The sequence below is a fragment of the Balaenoptera ricei genome, chromosome X (genome assembly GCF_028023285.1).
Source record: "Balaenoptera ricei isolate mBalRic1 chromosome X, mBalRic1.hap2, whole genome shotgun sequence".
Classification (NCBI taxonomy): domain Eukaryota; kingdom Metazoa; phylum Chordata; class Mammalia; order Artiodactyla; family Balaenopteridae; genus Balaenoptera; species Balaenoptera ricei.
Genome location: NC_082660.1, coordinates 132,526,976 through 132,540,629, shown reverse-complemented (window position 1 = coordinate 132,540,629; position 13,654 = coordinate 132,526,976). Strand labels below are relative to the sequence as shown.

The window sequence follows — 13,654 nt, the reverse complement described above, 5'->3', positions numbered from 1 at the left end:
TGCCTCCCCTGGTCAGCCCTCACCAAGTCCTGCCTCTTCTCCCCTCCTGCATTCCCGAACCTTCCAGGTTTTGGAAGATGCCACACGTGTGCTGTCCCTTCTGCCTGGGGCACCATCCCCCGACCCTTTTCGCTCACAGGCTGGGCTTCATCCTACAGGGACAGGCTGGAAGGGCACTTGCTCTGGGCGGGGGCCTTTTGGAGACTCTGCGCTCCTGCCACGCCTGCGTGTTTCATCATGACCTCCCCACGAAGTCTGGGAGCCATCCCATCAGGGGTGCCAGTGGTGAGCACCCCAGTGGACGAAGCGGGAAGGTAGGAGACAGGTGAGAGAGACGCGAGACCCGAGAGTGAGCGACCAGAGAAGTGAGCGCATGCGAGGGATGAGGGGCAGGGGGACAGGGACGACAGAGCCAGACAAGGCAGGGGCGGCGGGGGAGGCGGCCAGGTGTCCACGATGCGCGAGGGTGCCCGGTAACCCGCCCAGAAGAGGCTCAGAACACACTCCTGACTTCGGCCCCAGGGAGGAGAGAGGGGGCGGCAGTGGGGGAGGCCCATGGCAAAGGCCCCCAAACAAGGAGAGGCCACTGGGAGGTGGGCAACAGCTCCCCTCTTAGCCTCGGACCTACTGGGTATTTTCCCATTTGGTGGGACTTGATTCCAGTCGCTTTGCGATCAAGCTACCATTACCAACAGCCAGGCCCTGGGGTCAGAGAGGCGAGCCATGCGGGTGACACGCGACTTCACACCCGCCCAGGCCCGAGACTCTCATCTTAGTCTCCACGCAGCCTTCGTTATCTTTTGTCACACGTTATCTTCATTTACAATAGATCAAAGGCATGCTCGTTTGAGAAAATGCCCATCTCGGGGCCAGTCGCCCAGCGCTAGCATGTGTGACACTAAACGCCACGGGAGTCCCCACACAGCCATCCTCTGAGGGAGGCCCAGGCGGCCCCCTCCAGGCAGCTATCCTAGCCCCTCCTCCTCAAAGAGGCCAGCCGCCTTGTGCCCCTGCCTTTCTTTCCTGCCCCCGCCTCTGCTCTGCCCAGCCCGGCTCCTTGCCCCATCACTGGACACCAGCCTTCACGCTGATCCCCTGGCCAGGCCCCGCTGCTGCCCTTCCCGTGCCTGTGCTGTGCTGCGCTGCTACCGTGAGCCTCCTGCAAAGCCGCGGTGGCCCACAGCCCCTGCGATCAAGTCCTCACCTGAAGATGCAGGGGGGACGCACAAAGCTAGACCACCCCCTGAGCCCTCCAAGCACTGTGCCGGGCTCTGTAGGGATCCGTTTGCCACTCGCACCCCTGCGAGGTCTCAGGAGGCTGGGGACCTTCCGCGCGGTGGGCACTGACTCACTGCCAGGATCGGGGTCTGGCCCTGGCCGGGGCGCCCCCGAGAGCCTCATCCCGGAGCAGCAATGCCTGTGCTTCTCACGATCGTCCTGAGCTGAGTGCGCTCAGACGAGTACGAATTCGAGTGCTCTCGAGAACAGAGGAGCGTGCAGCATGCAGGCTTGAAGAAGGAGTTGGGCCCTGTCCTCACCAAGTTCGTGACCAGCACAGGGCCAGGCTGGTAGCGCCAGCAGAGGGAGCCGGGTGGGGGAGGGGGGCGGGGCGGTAGGAGACCTCAGCCCTGGTGTATTTCTAACAACACAACACGTAGGAAGGAGCTGCCGGAAGGCTTGGGTGCCTAAGCGACTCAAGACTGGAAAGCAGCGCTCCAGGGGCCCTGGATTTGGCAGCCTAAGACCACGAGCCGGGTCAGGGCGCCGGGTCAGGGCGGAGCGCTGCGCCGGGAGCTCGCCTGGGGGTGATTCAGTCTCATAACAGCGCTTGTGTCAGGGGCCAGCCTTGCAGAATGCCAAACCTAAGAGGAGAGGGAAATGGCGATGAACACCACCTTGTCCCTGTGGCCCGGAGAAGGGAATCCGGGAGCTGAGATGACAGACCCAGAGGCCTGGGGGGGGCGGGGCGGGTGACAGGAGGCCGCCAGGCGCCAAAGGGGCCGTCGCAGGACTGACTTTGGCTGCACGAGTCCAGGGTCTCAAGACGCGTGGGTTACTCACAAGAGGGAAGGGGACAGGTTTGGGGACCATGCTCGTGAGGTGGCTTTTTGAAGGCCACGGCCGATTGTTAACTTTCCAGATGCCATGGAACTAACAGGAGGGGTGCTCGTCGGTACAGGCGTGAGCAAAGGACGCCTGAAATTAGTGACTGATGGCTTACTGGCCACGAAACTGAAAACCTGTATTTCGAATACTGACCACTGACCAAAGAAGTTGCCTAACTGTATACTGTTGTTTGGTTTCATGGGAAAAGAGCTGAGACTGTGCCTCAACTTCAGATGTTGTTCAATAAAGGGAACACTTTACAACTCCTAAAAAAGTTGGCATTTTTGCTACTCAAAACACACATTAAATCCAGAACCCTGGTGTTCAGTAGGTAGAAACGTGCTCTGGCCCTGCTGGCGCCCAGCATGTCCGCGCCGGTGTGGACGTGCCCGCTGCCCTGGCCACTTCAACGCGGGAAGCAGCTAGTGGCCCCATGCCCGCGTTAGACATTTGCCTCGTATGCGGTGACAGAAGCTGGGCCCTCAGAGTAAGTGCAGGGGCGGGTCAGGTCAGGGAAGGTTTCATAAGAAAAGGTTCTCTGAGTGTCCCCTGTCAGCATGGTGTGAGGCCGAGGGCAGGGAAAGCGTTCTGGGGTCAGAGGGTTTGAGGGGCCCCTGGCGGGATGCAGCATCCATCGCAGGCCAGGAGACGGGGGCGTAGGTGGGGGGTGACGGGAGGCCCAGTTCAGGGGCTGCTCCGGGAGGAGGACAAGTGCTGTGCTGAACAGGCCCTGATAGTGACGCTCTGGAGGACAGTCCTCAGGTCTCCAGGGCAGCGCAGCCAACTCAGAGGGTTAGAGGACGAAAGGGCTTCCATAGCTGAAGCTTCACGGAACTGGTGGACGGAGCAAGGAAACAGTAAGGGAAAGAGGAGGCGAGTGGCGAGGCGAGGCGAGGTGAGTGGTGAGCCGTGCACAAGCAGGAAGTGGTGCCCCAGGCAGCAGGCTGCACTGTCAGGACGGAGCCCGAAGCCAAGGCTACAGCAAGCGAATTCCTAGCATGGAGGGAAGGTTAGTGAAGTGACGGCCTTGTCCACGTTCACATGCCACGCAACTGAGAGGGACATGAACAGTTCAGTCCTCCCCATGGTTAGTGGGGCTTGGGGACTATTACAGGTGTCCCCCCCTAAATTCGTAAGTTGAAGTTCCAACCCTCAGTACCAAAGAATGTGACCTTATTTGCAGAGAGAGTCTTTACAGAGGTAATGAGGTTAAAATGAGGTCAGTAGGGTGGCCCTACTCCAGTATGACTGGTGTCCCTATGAAAAGGGGAAATCTGGACACAGATACACATAGAGGGAAGATGATGTGAAAAGGCACAGGGAGGGCTTCCCTGGAGGCGCAGTGGTTGAGAATCTGCCTGCCAATGCAGGGGACACGGGTTCGAGCCCTGGTCTGGGAGGATCCCACATGCCACGGAGCAACTGGGCCCGTGAGCCACAATTGCTGAGCCTGCGTGTCTGGAGCCTGTGCTCCGCAACAAGAGAGGCTGCGACAGTGAGAGGCCCGCGCACCGCGATGAAGAGTGGCCCCCGCTTGCCGCAACTAGAGAAAGCCCTCGCACAGAAACGAAGACCCAACACAGCCAAAAATAAATAAAAATAAATAAATAAATAATTTTTTTTTTTTAAATGAAACTTAAAAAAAAAAAGGCACAGGGAGCAGATGGCCGTCTACAAGCCAAGGAAAGAGGCCTGGAACAGATCCTGCCCTCACGACCCCCAGAAGGAACCAACCCTGAGACGCCTTGATTTTGGAATTCTGGCCTCCGGAACTGGGGGACAATACATTTCTGTTGTTTGACCCACCCAGTCTGTGGGACTTTGTCACGGCTGCCCACGCAGAAGGAGACAGATGAAACATGCCTGGAGAGACTCTGAAGGCACAGAGCAAGAGGGAGGGACCAAGCAGGAGGAGGGCAGAGAGGAAAGGCGTATCTGCACATCTGGGGCCGACAGAAGTGATGAGGTCAAACTGGGCCCTGGAGACATGCTCCTGGTGCACGGCCAGTAAACCCGAAGACAATTCAACTTAAAAAAAAAAAAAGCCCAGAACCCTCAGTAGAAAGCCATCTGCCCGTGGAGGTGAGGGCTGGCTGCCTTGTTCTCCTCACCCACACCCACCACATCCCGGCCACCCAGCTGGAAGAGCTCAGCCACCGAACACCAAGGGCGACCACAGCTCGGCTGCCTGGCCCTGCTGTGCACTGTTCTGTAATATTTCTTCAATCTCAGCAGATGTTACAGTGAAAAGGGAGGGGGAAACGACCACTTCCTCAAGGGGGTGCGTGCTCTGTGACTCGGCACGTGCCCTCTTTCTGTTGTGCTACCAGAGTCTGTAAGCTGTGACCAAGTCGAGTCATCGGAAGGACTGACAAATGCAGTAATTTACAACACTTCATCAGCTGTGTACCTTCACATAATTCTACACCACCATGTTTCCTTGGGCAGAAAGATATGCTTTTTTTGAAAAGAAAAACAAAAAGGTACCTGAGGCCTCATTCGTGGATTCCATCGCACATAATAGTTTACCCATAATTCCAAATGACTCAGACTAGTAACAGGATATAGGACGTGGTTTTCATAATTCACAAAGAAGGGATTAGAAAATTCATCCAGCTGGCTATTGATATAAGACCATAAAGATATAGTCTTTGTATATACATCCTGAAAAACAAAAAAGGAATACATTGAAATAAATTCAACTTTCCTTCATAGCCTCAAGAATTTGTACCACGTGGAGAAAAGGACTTGAACAATGAAGCGGGTTCAACTGATAAAAATCAGGAACATTTACTAAGTCCCACCCCATCCCTCTGCACGCACGGCCTCGTGCTGGGATGACCCAAAAACAAACCAGTTACTGTCCTAGAAAAACGTATTGCTGAGTCAGATGACATCTGGCGACTGTGTCTGTTTGAAGGCAGAATTAGAACTTTCTAACAATCCCAGGATGATGGGGCCCATATTTAACAAATACATTTTTTATTCTTTTTTGCACCTTGCTTGTGTGACCCTTAATATTAAGGACCATAGGTAGAATTTACAGATAAGATTCCTTTCACTGGAAAATCATGGCTATCTGGGGGGAACCTGTGGGGTGGCAGGCTGAAGAAGCCTTATATAGAGAATATATCATTAAATTATAGACCCCCACCTCCCCAGTTTACAGTACACTGTAACTTCGCATTGCCCATCGGAATGCAGACACCCAAACCCACAGGCATGATGGGGCAGACAGACATTAAACATGGATCAAGTACAAAGCCAAAGTGAGAAAATGGTGAGGCCAGGAGTGTTTTCCACCATTCTGCTGCTCCCAAGACAGCTGACTTCTCCCCAAGTTATCTAGACACAAGAGATTAGGATCTTTTCATATTTTATATTTTATATTTACAAGAGGAACACCAGCAATAATTCAAGGGACCCCAAATAGCCAAACAATCTTGGGAAAAAAGAACAAATTTGTAAGTCTCACACTTCCCAATTTCAAGACTTACTACAAAGTTGCAGTAATCAATACAGGTGGTACTGGCATAGGATGGATAGACAGAGACATATACATCAATGAAAAAGAATAGAGAGTAGAGAAATGAACCTTCACATTTATGGTCAACTGATTTTCAACAAGGATGCCAAGAAAATTCAATGGGAGAAAGACAATGTTTTCAACAAACAGTGCTGAGACAACTAGATAACCACATGCAAAAAGATGAAGTTGAACCGTTACCTCACACCACATACAAAAAGTAACTCAAAATGGACAATAGGCCTAAACATAAGAGCTAAACTCTTAGAAGAAAACACAGGCTTAAATTTTCATGACCTTGAGTTAGGCAATGGTTTCTTAGATATGACAACAAAAGCACAAGCAAAAATAACAACAAAAAAACCCCAGATAAGTTGGACTATATCAAAATTAAAGACGTGTGTTTCAAATGACACCATCAAAGAAGTGAAAACACAGTGCACAGAATGGAAGAAAATATTTGCAAATCATATCTGATAAGGGACTTATATATGTAAAGAATACATAAGGAACTCTTTCACTCAATAATAACAAGATAACCCAAATAAAAATGGGCAAAGGCTCTGAATAAACATTTGTCCACAGACATATACAGATGGCCAATAAGCACATGAAGCGATGCTCAGCATCATCAGTCCTCAGACAAATGCACACGAAAATCACAATGAAGTATCACTTCACACCCAACTGGGATGGCTAGAATCAAAAAGATAAACAATAACAAGTGTCTACAAAGATGTGAAGAAAATGGGACCCTAAGACATTGCTGGTAAAAATGTTAAATATTGCAACTGCTTTGGAAAACAGTCTGGTGGTTCCTCAAAGGGTTAAACAGAGAGCTACCATATGACCCAGCAATTGGACTCCTAGGTGTCTCCCCAAGAGAAGTGAAAGCATATGTCCTCACAAAACCTTGAACATGAATGTTCACAGCAGCAGTATTCATAAGAGCCCAAAGTAGAAACAACCCAAATGTCCATCTGCTGATGACTAGATAAACAAATTGTGGTCTGTACATACAATGGAATATTATTCAGTCATGAAAAAGGAATGACACACTGGTATATGCTAAACATGGATGAACCTTGAAAACAGTATGCGTAGTGAAATAAGCCAGACATAGGAGGACAAATAACTGTATGATTCTATTTATACAAAATGTCCAGAAGAGGTGAATTCATAGAGACGGAAAGTAGATTAGTGGTTGCCGGGGGCTGGGCAGAGGGAGGAATGGGGAGTGACTGCTAATGGGTATGGGATTTCTTTTTGGGGTGATGAGAATTTTATGAAATTAGATGGTGGTGATGGTTGCACCCTGAATATATTAAAAACCACTGAACAGTCCACTTTAAAAGGGTTAATTGTATGGTATGTAAATTACATCTCAAGAGAGCTGATTTTTTAGAGTACATTTTGATTTAAAAAAAAGATAAGACCACAAGGATTTAAATTCTACATATGAATCATATTGTTCTGTTGACGTTTTCTTTAAAAATAGCTTTATTGAGATAAGTCACATACCATAAAATTCACTCATTTAAATTCTTTTTCTTCATTAGGAGGTTAACAGGGCCCCATTACACTGGGCCCTCAGGAATGTGGACTTGACCCTGATCACAGTGGGAAGCCACAGGGAGGTTTCAAGCAGAGGAGAGGCACGTGACCGGTCTGAAGTTTGGGAGCGCTGCCCTGGTCGCTATGCTTGGATTCCCTGGAGGTCAGAAATGCTCGTTTCTGGGCAGCTGCCTTAGTTCCAGATGCAAGACTGCGGGCTGGGTAGGCTTCAACTAGGCTTGTCGTGGCAGAGTAGTGAGGGGTGGCCAGATTACAAATCCATCCTGGGGACAGGGCTGGCAGTACTCACTGAGGGACTGAACGTGGCAGCTGAGGTGAGGGCGAGGGAGGGATTGAAGATGGCCCCTATGTATGTATGTGGCCTTAGCACCTAGATGGGCAGAGGTGCCACTGAGTGGGATGCAAAAGGGTGGGGGAGGAAGAGGAAAACAGCATTTGGATCCCCAAGACAGATTAAGTTACCTAGAGAGAGAACAAGAAGAGGACCCGGGCCCGGGCGACTCCAAGTTTAGAGATGGGTTAAAAGGAAAGAGACTGAGCAGGGAAGGCCAGCGAGGTGGGGGAGAACCAGAGAGGGCATGGGGTGAGGGAGTGGTTAGCTGTGCACTGAGAGAGAGGGAGGTGGGCTCTGGGGGCCTGCCGTTTTCTCCTAAGTTCTCAAATGTTCTAGCACACTAAACCCGCTGGCAGAAGTCCTTTTCTATGAACCAGAGGACACTCTTTAAGCTGCCTTCCCCCAATGCTTCCTCACTTTTGATCATTTCTGTCTTTTATCCCAAAGTGAGGAGAAAAGGAAGAGGTAAATCTAACAGAGAAGCTTGGTAACTGCTCCTTTATCAGCTTGATGGAAACAAAGTTGAGCTTGCTACCTCGGGAGAGGTTTGGGCTCATCTACAGACTTCCTTGTCCACGGTCTCCCAGTACCCTTCTGCCCAAGAGCATAGAGACAGACAAGCAGGATCATAGCATTTTGGAGATTAGGGGGTCCAGAGTCTAGTCCTGACCCTGGAGACCTCAGGGAGCTGTGGGCTCCCTGGGCCCCAGCACCTGTAAAGGAAGGGGCTTTCGTCAACTCAGCTGGAAGATTAGACACATGCGCTGGGGCTGGTGAACCCTGGGAGGGCATTTCGTGCAACCCCTCCATTTACAGACAGCAGCAGGGCGAGACCCAAGTCCCCTCTCCATTCAGTCCCCCTTCTGCAGTGGCACTTAATGGGAAAGGCACTCAAGCAATCAGGAAAGCCAGAGGCTATAATACACTTACCTCTTTCAGTCGCTGCTGTTCACAGTTGCACAAGAAAGTCCCAAAGAGACAGCTATAAAGGTGATCCAAAATTGTAATCAAGAATAGTTCATTAAACTCGAATGCTGAAGGAAACTTAAATGGAGAGAGAAATAAGGTTTAGTTTTAAAGTTCAATTTCTAAAACAAACTGGTACTAATTTTTTTTTTGAAAGACAGCTAAGCTACAACTTGGAATATAGCCAAAGATTAAAAGGAAAACTGAGGCCATGTAGAACTTAATTGTCTCTAGTTTCCGGGCCAAGCTTATAGATCTGGCTGAGAAACAACCTGAAGCAACAAAAACTGTTGTACTTTTCAGTGCCTAAGAAAGCTTATGGAGCTTCCACTTCTTGCCACGATGACAGAACAGCCTGCATTCACCCTTCTGCCAGAAACAACTAGAGAGCTGGACAAAATATACGACCCAGCTGTTTGTAGACATTGGCAACAGCCAGGAGCACAGGACTGGGATAACCACACCCCACCCCAGCTCAGAATGGAAACCAATGAGACAAGTCCTACTACCGTCCCAGCTTCCCTTGGGGAAGCACATTCTGAGTCACGGAGAAGGGAGGGGGATTCCCAGGTAAGTGACTGAAGAAGAAATAGAAAGTCCTTTTCTATTAAAGAAACAACTCAAAATTAAAAACCTTCCCACAGAGACAACTCCATGGACATACATCCCCAGATTCTTACCAATATGTAAGCACACTGAACCTGGCAATATATAATGTAAAAGGGGTAACACCACATGACCAAGTGGGGTTTGTCTCAGGAATGCAAGGCTGGTTTAAGATTTGAAGATCAAGGTTACCAAAAAAAAAAAAAAAACAAAAACAAAACTATTATTGCAATTCGCTATATTAACAGAATAAGGAGGAAAACCACACGATCCTCTCAGTTGCTGTTTCAGGTAATTCTTAATGGGGCTAGCAAAATTCCAGCACAGAATTACCATTGCCGTGACGTTCTAGCCAGTAGCTGACATTTAGTAGCCGTGATAGAGACGATCTGGAAATGATGATAATGATCCTAGCAGCAGGCGTGCACTGGGAGCCTACCATGTACCAGAATTCTAATGTAAAAACATAGTGAAATACTCATCGTCTATTCAATGAAGCAAAGCCAATTAGAACAAAACCAAATAGAACTACCCAGCATATTTTTGTGCATCAGCGTACTTTAAAGATCTATTCCCTAATCATAGATGTTTGCACACTGTCACAACTAATTCTGTCATCTCTAGAGTGACAACCAGGGTCACTGATGGAAAGTTTATTTTTTAAGCTTATCTTTATTACTTTACTAGACCAGAGACAAGCTTCTCAATTCGAAACAATGGTCAATTCAGGACTGTCCAAACTCCACCTGAAATTGTTATTTTCCTCACCAGGCTATGACATTAGCCAACCTAAGGAATTCTGCTCAGCTGCCCTAGATTAAGATTTGCCTCTCTCTACCTTTAAGGATTGCTCTCAGAGAAACACAAAACTTTTTTTTTTAATCTTGTTCTTAGATGAACCAAATCAATGATGAACTAAATCAACTAAATCTGGCCAAGTACATTATGTCAATTTTTTCTAGTATTTTTCTGTGCAGCTTAGTCATGCTCTATTTATAAGTTATTGGCACCAAGAAATTTATGAATTTTAAGCAAAAATATAACAGTTACATATATACTGAAGCAATTAAATCAAGGATAGAAATGGAAGGTCTGTATTTCATTTTCAAACGTTTAAAAATATACATTTATCAACAGGACAGCAAAGCTTCTACTGACATATTTTTGAAGTCATATGAGTCTTTAGTCCTAACCCTGAGCCCGCATTCTGGATCTGGGAGCTTGGCTGGGCGGGCCGTGGAGGTGGGTATCGCCACTGACTACAAGCCTTACTCTGGCCAGGTGGGTAGCAGGTATGGGAGGTCAGGGTGGGCGGGGCTCAGCCCAAGCTGGTTGGCACCCACAACACGGGGACACAAAGGCTCCATCTATTCATGTTAGGTCAGGACTGCTATTCGCATCCGAAGGGCATTGTAGTGTTAAACTCAGTTCAGGAAACATTTCATCAGAGGAATTAGCAACCGCTAGATACAGATAAAAGATTAAGCCCCTGTGATTCACAGTTTGTTTTAGCCTTTTCTCCTTGAAACTATACCATATACTGTAAAAAGTGTGGTCTCAAAAACCCCATAGAAATCCATAATGAAATTCTGCACCTATTGATGGACAAAAACATCAACTATTAAACCGATCCAAAAGGGTAAAAAGTCTATTAAACTGAGGTTATTGCAGAATGTCTTTGAGACTCTTCTCTGGAGTCCTTCAATGACTTTTTCCCTCAGTTCCTTTGATATCAATTTGTGCACACAGACTAGTTCATTTCATTGAGATGTCTAACAACGTTACACTGACTTAGCTTATTTGATTTAGCAGTAGGAAACCTAAAAATAAGTTAATCTTGTCACATTAATGCATCTTTTCTGACAAGCTACATATCTCATTCACTTGTAACTTAATTCATAGTTAGACTGATTACTGGTGTGTCTCCTCCTAATGCATTAACAATGGTATTTTAAAAGAAATTAATTATACACATTTCATGGACAGAATCCTTAAAGCTTGTAAGAGGCATCTGAAATCTTCTAACCCAAACCCCTCATTTTCTTTCTTAAAAATCCAGTAAACATTACAAAAATTATATAAATTAGACATGAAAATAGGCACTAAGCAATATGAAGAATGGAAGTCAGTTTGAAGATGCTATATACACACACACACACACACACACACACTTTAGGCATTTGGGAGGATTAAGCTACTTCACATCCACAAAAATGGTGCTTATCCCTTCAGAAGCATCAGAATTATTTTCTGTGTTCAGCCTTTTTATGTAATTTTTCTGAAATGTATTTCATACCTTCTTGTCTTAACCTGAATGTAACCATCATTTAATTTTGTTACTGGCTTGGAAATCAGTACAAATTGCAAGTACATGGCACTACAAAACAGTAAGACTTCAGGCCAGTGTCCATGCCTTTTGAGTATGTGTTTGCCGTTCCCTGTTACTCATACCATCGGGTGCCTGCCGCTGAGACCGCCCCTCCTCTACCTCCCACCCCTCTACCTAACTGGCTGCTTTGAATCAGCCGTGAACTCGCACTCAGATGACGCAAGAGCCCAATCAGCTTGGGGAAGCTGGCTCTAAAAGTACGAGCAAGTTGTAAGGGAGGGCCTGAGGACTCTGTGAAATCGACTTTGGCTGCTTAGAACCCCACGCCACCCCACTTTTTTTCTAATTTCTGAAGGTATATCTGTCTATCCTCTCATGATCCTTGCTACCCCAGTGTGATCTGTGGACCAGTAGCACAGCCTGGGAGCTTGTTAGAAATGCAGACTCTCAGGCTCTGCCCCAGACCCATGAATCAGAACTGCATTTTGACAAGATCCCCAGGGGATTTGTGTGCACAATGAAGTTTAAGCAGCGCCCCAGTAGAGCAGAATCCCTGGAGGGCTTGTGAAACAGAGTGCTGCCCCCCATCCAGGGTCAGCAGGTCTGGGGCGGGGCCTGAGAATCTGCATCTCTCAGTTCCGGGGAGGCTGAGGCTACTGGCCCCAGGACTGCACTGGGAACCACTTGTCTGGATCACTTGTCCTGTAGCTCATGTTCATATCAGAACCACCTGGGGAGCTTTTAAGAACTACACACACCTGGGCCTCTCCCCAGGCCCACAGGAAGAAGGGTCTCCAGGGGCAGGGCCCAAGCAGGCGCATCTTTAATATGATATGGTCCCCTTCATGTGCCTGAAGCGGTCAAGGCCAGACCTCCAGGTCAACAGGAAGGAGAGAGCCCAGGCCATGCTCTTCTATCCTCTCTTCCCCACAATCCCACCCAAGCAGGCACTCTGGAAAGGGCTCCGTACTTTGCTTGCTCTTTCTCCCTCTCCCTCGCCTCTGTCCCTCTCACTGTATCTCTGCCTCTATTTCGGTTTCCCTCCTGTCTCTGTCCCTCTGGCTCCCTCCGGCACTCTGGCTTGCTCTCTGGCTGATTTCAGGTCCATTTGTACGGCACGATGTCCTATCATGAGGGTAAGACCCCAAACTCAGGTTTCGACGCTGGAGATGAGGGAAGAAACAGCACGTGCCTTCTGGCCTGCTGACCATCGGGCCGACTGGCTTAGGGCAGGGAGACCCCTGCGTGGCCAGCTGGCTTACCAGGGCCCCATGCACTGCCGGGTAAGGAATGACAAGACGCTCAGCAGCTTCCTATCTGCCACTGGTCCTGGGACAGTCCTTTTCCTCCTCACCTTGGGGTGGGAGGGGCTGTGGCCTGGGGCGAGGCGTAGAGGGTCCTGGATTCCCTGGTCTCCACCCCCTTTGTTCAGTCACATCCCCATTTCTAACACCTGGGAGTCTTCCAGCACCTGCCCAGCAGCGGGCTGTGCTTGCTTGCCCTGACAGAGAGAGGGCAAGTGAAAGAAAGAGAAGGACTGAGGGGCAGGAGAAAAGCACCTTTTGGTGTGAAGTTGGTTGTTTCCAATTTTCTGCTTATATTTCTAAGTAATTAGAATCAAACTGAGTTAAATGACAGAAGGGGTCATATTTAACACACACATCTTCACTTTGAACGAACCTGAAATTAAAGTTTGTCTTCAACTTTAAGATATGTTTGGATCAGACTATAAAGGTCAGAAATAGACTTGAAATCTCTCACCTGTCTCGTCATTTGCCAAACACAGTCAATAAACTGAAGAAATATAGGGGATCGGTCAGCATCTGCATGGTTGTCATTGCCATGGCCCACTCGCTGAAAACAATCAGGAGGTTAAACATTTTAATGTGTGCCATGGTCCTCTCAAGGTCACTTTAAATTGCCTGGTGGCAAGAAGCATGTCTCATTTATATGTCCCAAGGCCTAACAGAATTCCCGGCACATAAAAGGCACTCAAAAACGTTCATTGCGTTGAACCGACTGCCATTACTCTTAGGAAACAAAATTTCAGTGTACTGTTTTTACATGTTGATTGTTTCATAACTTCCCTTTAATACAGTCGAGATCGAGAAGTTATAAGCAAAAGGCCAGCCAACTTTTCAGTCCACCCCAGCCACCACTCCGGGTGCTCAGTGTCAACGTGGGACCAGCAATTAGCAGCTCACAAAGCACA

General features: G+C 48.3%; 1 protein-coding gene across 11 annotated transcripts in view; it reads right to left on the bottom strand.

Moving 5' to 3' along the window:
• Window positions 1-13,654, bottom strand: part of MTMR1 (myotubularin related protein 1) — a 67,640-nt gene that overhangs the window by 2,846 nt on the left and 51,140 nt on the right. For all 11 annotated transcript variants that reach the window (XR_009500348.1, XM_059911652.1, XM_059911651.1 and 8 more), the window contains 3 exons: window positions 13,204-13,296; window positions 8,472-8,585; window positions 4,594-4,770 (listed from right to left, as the gene is read on the bottom strand). Coding sequence is in view for 10 of the 11 variants with exons in the window: in XM_059911652.1 (XP_059767635.1) it covers window positions 4,594-4,770; window positions 8,472-8,585; window positions 13,204-13,296 (384 nt within the window). In the remaining variant the exon portion in view is untranslated. The remainder of the gene's footprint in view (window positions 1-4,593; window positions 4,771-8,471; window positions 8,586-13,203; window positions 13,297-13,654) is intronic.